Raw genomic sequence first — 8,426 nt, 5'->3', positions numbered from 1 at the left:
AGGCTCCGGACGCGCAGGCTCAGCGGCCATGGCTCATGGGCCCAGCCGCTCCGCGGCACGTGGGATCTTCCCGGACCGGGGCACGAACCCGTGTCCCCTGCATCGGCAGGCGGACTCTCAACCACTGTGCCACCAGAGAAGCCCCAAGACTGGGTTTCTTATACTTCAATCAAAACAACATATTGCAATGCAGTGAATGTAGCAGATGAGAGAATCTTGCTGTCTCCAATTAGCTAGATAGTAAAGAGATTTGCAAAATTTAAAAGGATGCTATGTTTCTCATAAACTTTTACTGTTTTGAAGAACATTATTTCTTCATAAAAATATGTTAATACGTAATGTGTTTTTTATGGTTATTAGAATGCATAAAGAAATATTTAAAAATTTTCTCAGTTTTAATTTCCAATGTGGTAACTACCGATAAGCATAATCTACATAAAATATTGGAGACTCTCTGGAGTCTTCAATAAATCTTAAGAGTGAAAATGGGTCCTTTTTTTTTCTTTTTCTTTTGGCCACGCCTCACGAAATGTGGGATCTTAGTTCCCTGACCAGGGATTGAACCTGGGCCCTCGGCAGTGAGAGCTCAGAGTTCTAACCACCGGACTGCCAGGGAATTCCCAATAAATGGGTCCTAGGTCCAGAAAGTTTCAAAACCACTGCTCTAGGGCAATTTATCTGAGTTTGCCATTATTTACAATTCATTAGCGCCCATGCACTATGAAGATATATGTTAACGTGTAGATTTTAGGCCAGTAGAGATGCAAATCATTTCTATCCACTGGAAAAGATAATCTACATCATTCTGTAGGACACCAGCCAGCTTCATATCCCACCTAGCAATCTTACTCTGTTTTCTCAAAGTGTTGATAAATATCCAGTTTCTCCAAAAGCTTCTCCAAACTAGCTATCTCATATCACTGGTTACTTTACTTAAAATGTATAAATGTTTCACATGTGTTCATTATATATTTGTATGAGTGTTATATTTTTAGTTTAAGATTATGCTTTGACAGACACTTAGGACACGTATACACGCTGGGTGTATACTACGCATACAATGTATATACTACACACAAATACATACGTATGTGTATATTTCACAGGATGGCACGCCAGATTCTCTACTCTGCGCCTAGCTCTTTCCATTTAATATTTGTGCATGCACTCACTTTACATTCTTGTCTTTTTGTATTTATGCACTTCACCTTGCATTTCACCCACGGCTCCGTTATTAACAGGACAGACACCACCCGCAAGCGCTCGCATTTCCTCTTCTGACGCGCCAGCAAAAGGCTCCCGCCGTCCCGCCTGGGGCTCGGGACACCCAGTTGGGAACACAACCCAAAGACCACGTGACAAAAGCGAGGCTCACGTAACACTTGCCCGCATGGCCACTAGGCGCCCTCAGTCCCGCAGCTCCGGGCTTTCTTGCGTTTATGGGCCCACGTCCGCTCCTCTGCGAGACCGCTCGGGAAGCCAGGGGCGGTGGGAGCGGGGCCCGCGTCAAGTCGGCTCAAACTCAGCCCTGCCGAGCCCTACCGAGCCCTACCGCTGGGGCGAACTAGCGCGGACCGGAAGTTTCACGGGCGAGCTGGCTGCCGGAGTCCTAATCACAGCGCACCGGAAGTGGGCCCAGACCGGCGTCCGGGCCGCGCCCGCCGTGAGTGAGCTTCCCTCCGGCCAGCGACGCCATGGAGCCCGGGGCGGCGGAGCTGTACGACCAGGCCCTGTTGGGCATCCTGCAGCACGTGGGCAACGTTCAGGACTTTCTGCGTGTGCTCTTCGGCTTCCTCTACCGCAAGACGGACTTCTACCGCCTGCTGCGCCACCCGTCGGATCGCATGGGCTTCCCGCCGGGGGCCGCGCAGGCTCTGGTGCTGCAGGTAATGCGCGGCCGGCGGGAAGCTCGCGGTGGGGGGGAGGCCGTGGGAGCCCCGACCCCGACCCCAGCGAGCGCGCCCCCGTAGTCCCGACTCTCCGGGAGCCCAGACCCCTGTGAGACCGCCGCTCCGTTCGCTGCCGGCCTCAGTTCATCCTCTGGCGCTGCCCCGGACCAGCCTCCTGGGGCCGCGGCTTCAGCAGACATGCTCTTGGGGTATCAGGTATCAGTTTACTCTTTCCGTGCGAGAGGGGCTGGCTCTCGAGCAGCCTGGTACGACCGGGTGCACTTGGATATCAGAAGTAGTACATCGACGCTCAGGGCCAGGGTTAGCTCCCGCAGCGTGTAACCCCCTTCGAGGTGCCGGGGCCTGCCAGTCAGAGAATGAAAATAGTGCAGGCTAGACGGGGGAACGGGCGGCAGCACGGACACCTGCACCCCAGAACTGCGACGACTGGACGTGGAAGGGAGACTGTGTGATTGATGGGTGTGGTCCCCCTGTTCGAAGTGTGACTTTTCAGGTCAAAGACAGTCATAGTAGTACTTAATAAGTTTACATTTGAACATATATCTGTACAAGCTTATTAAGCTTATTGTCTGTTTGAGGTGCTAGTAATAGTTATTCACTGACGTTGACGGGGTACTTGGAATGTAATAACCAAGAGTTGATGTACTGAATGTATTTATACTCTCAGCTGCCAGAAGCATTGGAGATACACTGGTAATGCAGATGGTTAAATAATGGTCTCTCTCCTTGGGATACTTATGCTCTAGTTAAGGAGGTAAAATACAGTAACAGAGAACCATGCAAGGCCAATTATGTGACAGAGCCCATTGGAAGGAAAGGAATAGAAATGATGGTTTGGAAATGGAGAAAAGTTTTATAGAGGAGGTGGGACTTTTTTTTTTAACATCTTTATTGGAGTATAATTGCTTTACAATGTTGTGTTAGTTTCTGCTGTATAACAAAGTGAATCAGCTATATGTATACATATATCCCCATATCCCCTCCCTCCTGTGTCTCCCTCCCACCCTCCCTATCCCACCCCTCTAGGTGGTCACAAAGCACCGAGCTGATCTCCCCGTGCGATGCAGCTGCTTCCCACTAGCTCTCTATTTTACATTTGGTAGTGTATATACGTCAGTGCTACTCGAAGAGGTGGGACTTGGATGGGATTGAAAGATGGTACTCAGTCAAGCATTGAGCCTGTTTCTAGGAACCTGAGAAGGTAGAAATGCTGGTGATAACCTCCTACGGTTCTGTAGCGTTTTACAGTTTATGAAGTGATTTCAAATGTTCATCTTCTGAAGACTTGCTACAAGCTGCAGGTTGGTCAGGTATTTTCCTCAGTGCCTGCATGAAGAAACAGAAGTTTACAATGTTTAACTACCAAAGATAACATGGTCAGGTGAGGAGTGAGGGTGGTATTCAATTTCAAGACTTAAGGCTGTTCCTCACCCTTGTAGTTGTTAGGTGCCATCTGAGTGATCAGAGAGCTGTGTGTCAGAGATGGTTTTTAGGAGGCCCTTATGTCAAATTAATGCTTTCATGGAAGACTGTGAAATAGATAAGGTTGAATTTTATGTGGCAGGTGAGGGTGCCAGTTCAGCAAGGTTAGGTGATTTGATGAAACTCATCATAGAGCTGGAACTCAAAACTTCATTTTTCGGATTCCAGATCTTTCTGTTCTATTATTTAGCCAATCCATTGTAGGTTGGGAACACTTTTGTCTAGGGTGATTTTTTTTTTTTTTTTTTTTTTTTTTTTGCGGTACTCGGGCCTCTCACTGTGGCCTCTCCCGTTGCGGAGCACAGGCTCCGGACGCGCAGGCTCAGCGGCCGTGGCTCACGGGCCCAGCCGCTCTGCGGCATGTGGGATCTTCCCGGACCGGGGCACGAACCCGCGTCCCCTGCATCGGCAGGCGGACTCTCAACCACTGCGCCACCAGGGAAGCCCCTGTCTCGGGTGATCTTTTGCAGAAAAGATGTAAAGGAGAAAGGAACATTTACTGAGCACCTAGTATGTACCAGTTGTTATGTAATTTACATTCTAGGATGTTATTTATTTCTAACACAACCTGAAAGGTTGGTCTTTTCCCTTGTTTTACAGGTGAACTGACAGGTAATTCATGTAAGACACCTACCATGTTTCAGACACCCTTAAGGTTAAGACTTGGTGAACAGTTTAATAAAGTGGAGGTGGAGAGCAGGGCAGAGAGAGGGTTGGGATGGGCCAGAGGTGATCCAGGGTTTCAAACCTGGGCACTGTAATAATGATAATGCATTCACTGAACTGTCACCTGAGTTTAGGGGAAGAAGCTTAGTTGAATTGGAGATTGCAGGCAGAAGTCCCTTCCCACAGGCTGTTGAATTGTGGGGCTGGATTTTAAGGGAGGTAGAGGAATCTGAGTGGTTTGAAGGAGAGGAACTGAAGGTGGAGGATAGCCCTTTGGGGAAGGATCCCAGAGAAGGGATGGGAGAAGGAAGAGGCTGTGTGAGTGGGAAGTGGGCAGGGCAGTAAGTTTCAGGGAAACCAAGGGGGACAGTTTCCAGCAGATGGTTAGGAGGGGTGTAGTGTTTTTTTAAAGTGGTTCTGAATCATCAGTATTGCCCAAGGAACTTTAAAAGAGCAGATATTCCCTGGGTATTTTGGTTGGGTAGATCACGGTAAGTCCTGGGGAGCTGTTCTTTTATCCACAGAGGCATTTGGCAGTGGGGTGCTTGGGGGTCTCTTCAGAACTTAGGCAAAGAGGGTTTGGATGGGAGTATTGGGGTACTCAGTTCTGGAACCCAAAAGTTCTCCGTTGATATTTTGGGGTATGGGCTGTTGATGAGGTTTAAGCCTTCTCAGACTTTTCCTGCTAATTCTTAGGGCTTGCACAGTCTGAATGTACAGCTTGCCAGACCCTCAGCAGGAAAGATGCATGTAGAAATTGTATTCCACTCTATGATTTATTAGTATGTTTTAAGAAAACAATAATTTTGAATGACGTTTCATTCGTATCAGTGGATCCTCTGTGTTTATCCTGGAGTCCAGTTTGGCAAGCTTAGAGGTCCCCCCATGAGAGTCAGGAAAGCTGGCTCTATCTGTTCTGAGCTTGCTGGGAAGTCTTGGGAGAATCACTCTCCTCTCTGTCAGTTGAGAAGGTTGATTGGAGGTCAGGGGCATCTCTTCCAGCTCCGCAGTCCAGGATTCTGAAATGAGTGCTGAGGTCAGTGGCGACATGAGAGGTGAAGCCAGGGGGCAGGCGGGGTGCTGAGTAAGCAGGGGCGGTGGGCGCCACAGTGTAGTGAGGAACATGAGGCCCAGGGTCCGAGGGAGGCCCCCGGCGTTTGGAGAGAGCCCCCCGGCGTTTGGAGAGAGCCCTTGCTGTTGCTTGTTTTCTGGAGTTAAGATGAAGATGTGTGGCGTCAGGAGGATGAATGGCTCTGAGGGCAACGGGTCTGGTGTCCGGTGTCACTGACGTGAGTATAAGAGGAGTGAGTCAGGGGCTCAGGTTCTCAGAAGAAGTGGAGAGAGATATTGTTTCCAGTTTTTAGCCTTAGAGCTTTACTTATCTTCCTCTGCCTACATCTCCTTTCAGTGTTTGGTGTGTTTCCTGTATAATTTTTTACTTTCTTCTTTCACTGGCAGGACCTTGGGCAGGTTACCCTCTCCGAGCTTAGTTTTCCATTATCTTTGAAATGTCAGTGCTGTCTTCCTCATGGCGTTTTCACGAGGGTTTTGAGAGAATGTCTGTAAAAACATTGGCATAGTCAGTAACTTCTTTGGTTCTGTCTTCCTGCCCAGTGCACGCAACAGTTATTTAGCACTTGTCTGCATTCTAGCCCTTTGGAAACTGACTCCTACACACGTTAAAACATTTTTATTTTATTAAGACTGTTTTTTAGAGTAGTTTTAGGTTCAGAGCGAAATGGAGGGGAACGTACAGAGATTTCTCATGTCCCCCCTGCCCACCCCCGCCTCCCCCAGCGTCCCCTATACCAACAGCTGCCACCAGAGTGGTGCATTTCTTACAGTTGATGGACTTAACATTGACATATCATAGTCACCTAAACCCACAGTTTACTTCAGGGTTCACTCTTACTGTTCATTTTACGGGGTTTGGACAAATGTGTGATGGCATGTAATCCTCATTATGGTACCACACGAAGTATTTTCATTGCCCTAAAAAAATCCTGTGCGCTCTACCTGCTGCCTCCAACCTCCCTCCCTGCATCCTCTGGCAACCACTGGTCTTTTTATTGTCTTTAAAAGTTTGCCTTTTCCACAGTGTCATAGTGTATGGAATCATACACTGTGTAGCCTTTTCAGATTGGTTTCTTTTGCTAATATGCACTTAAGGTTCTTCCATGTTTTTTCATGGCTTAATAATAGCTCATTTCTTTCATCACAGAATAATATTCCATTGTCTGGATGTACCACAATTTGTTTATCCATTCACCTGCTGAAGGATATCATGGTTGCTTCCAAGTTTTGGCAATTATGAATAAAGTTGCTATACACAATCCGTGTACAGGTTTTTGGGTGGACATATTTTCAACTCCTTTGGGTAAATACCTTGGAGCAAGGTTGCTGGATTGAATGTAAGGGTCTTCTCCCACCCACTTTTCAAGGTGGATCTCCCAGCTTTCCTGTCTCCGGGAGGAGATACCATAGGATATATCTCCTGATGACCCTTCCTCCTGTCATTCCCTCTGGAAGGTGTGCCTTTCATTCAAGGTCTGATGCAGAGCGCCTTCTTCCAAGAAACTTCCTTAGCTCTCTTTCACCGGAAATGCTCGTTTGCACCCTCATTCTGATGGCATCACATGTATTCGTCACAGCCTCTTCCTGTCAGAGTTGTCACATCTGGGTCTGTCCTGGCTGCACTTCAGGGTTATGTACGCCCTTGAATGGTGCATACAAAAGGCCATTTTCTTGTGCACTTTTTGGATGGAGAGTCCCAGTACTTTTGTGGGTGTGACTGTGGCCCCGAAAAGATTAATGACTGCTCCACACACCAGAAAGTGGAGTTCTTCGAGGTTGGGAGCTGTCATTTGGATTTTGGGTGCCCCTTGCACATTGTAGGCACATCATGGATGTTTGTTGAATTCCCAGGCTAAGACCCACACCTTCCCTCAGCCCATGCAGTGTGGGAAGATAGCAGCAGTCCAGTGAGCCGGCTTGTATTTTGTGGATTGAAATTCAACTAATTCCCATCTTCTCTTCTTTCGTCTGAGTTGTTGGTGCCTTTACAGCTCTCAGTACCAGGACAGCGTGTTCTTTGCGTTTTGAACAAGGCTCTCTGGGGCTATAAAAGTAATGACAGGTGAGACCATTTAGTTATGCATCATTTAGACTTGAAAGTTGACCTCATAGGCATGTAAATATTTTGAGCCTTGGCTTGTAAAGGTTTCACTTCCACTGATTTTGGAACTCCCCTTTAAAGATTGTTTTCCTAGCGGCATTTGGTGAAGTTGAAGTGCATTTCCATTTTGCCAATGGGAACATTTTTTTAGTCTACTGCTTTTTCATTCTTTATTTACCAGATTTTGCTGTATTTCTGCAGAATGTGTGGTACAGTACTGGGCGGATGAACTCATTGCAGGATTGCTGTTTGATTTTAGGTATTCAAAACCTTTGACCGCATGGCCCGTCAGGATGATGAAAAGAGGAGGAAGGAGCTGGAGGAGAAGATCAGGAGGAAGGAAGGGGAGGAGGCCGCGGCCGAGCAGGAGCCAGTCCCAGCCCCGGTTCAGGAGGTGGAGGTTGACTCCACCACAGACTCAGGCGGCCCTCAGGAGCCCCCCGGCCCGCAGGACGCCGTGCAGGAAGTGGCCCACCACGCCAGGGAGGCAGAGCCACCTGGAGCGGATGCTGGCGCTGCTGAAGTCCCAAGGAGCCCGCCAGCTCTTCCCAAGTAAGAATTTCTACTTTGTGGCTTCTTTCTTTTCTTTTCTTTTTTTCATCATGGTTTATGACAAGATATTGAATATAGCTCCCTGTGCTATACAGTAGGGCCTTGTTGGTTATTGATTTTATACATGGCAGTGTGTATCTGCTAATCCCAGACTCCTAACTTATCCCCACCTCCCTTTCCCCTTTGGTAACCATAAGTTTGTTTTCTGTGTCTGTGGGTCTGTTTCTGTTTTGTATATAAGTTCATTTGTATCTTCTTCTTTTTTTTTTTTAAGATTCCATATATAAGTGTTATCATATGATATTTGTTTTTCTCTGGCTTACTTCACTTAATATGATAATCTCTAGGTCCATCCATGTTGCTGCAAATGGCATTATTTTGTTCTTTTTTATGGCTGAGTAGTATTCCATTGTGTGTGTGTGTGTGTGTGTGTGTGTGTGTGTGTGTGTGTGTGTGTTTGTATCTCACATCTTCATCCATTCATCTGTTGATGGACCCTTACGTTGCTTCCATGTCTTGCCTGTTGTAAATAGTGCTGTAGTGAACACTGGGGTGCATATATATTTTCAGATTAGAGTTTTCTCTGGGTATATGCCCAGGAGTGGTATTGCTGAATCATACGGTAACTCTATTTTTAGTTG

At 47.3% G+C, this 8,426-nt stretch overlaps 1 protein-coding gene across 1 annotated transcript in view; it reads left to right on the top strand.

The window, feature by feature from the left end:
* Positions 1–1,558: 1,558 nt before the first annotated feature.
* Positions 1,559–8,426, top strand: part of NUDCD3 (NudC domain containing 3) — a 73,187-nt gene continuing 66,319 nt past the window's right edge. Inside the window, exons 1-2 of the mRNA XM_027124024.1 lie at positions 1,559–1,886; positions 7,493–7,785. Of these exons, the coding sequence (XP_026979825.1) occupies positions 1,695–1,886; positions 7,493–7,785 (485 nt within the window). The 5' untranslated portion in view covers positions 1,559–1,694. The remainder of the gene's footprint in view (positions 1,887–7,492; positions 7,786–8,426) is intronic.

The sequence above is a fragment of the Aethalodelphis obliquidens genome, unplaced genomic scaffold, assembly GCF_003676395.1.
Source record: "Aethalodelphis obliquidens isolate GAN/ISIS:26980383/991018 unplaced genomic scaffold, ASM367639v1 scaffold27, whole genome shotgun sequence".
Lineage (NCBI taxonomy): Eukaryota > Metazoa > Chordata > Mammalia > Artiodactyla > Delphinidae > Aethalodelphis > Aethalodelphis obliquidens.
This window is presented reverse-complemented; position numbering and strand designations above follow the sequence as displayed.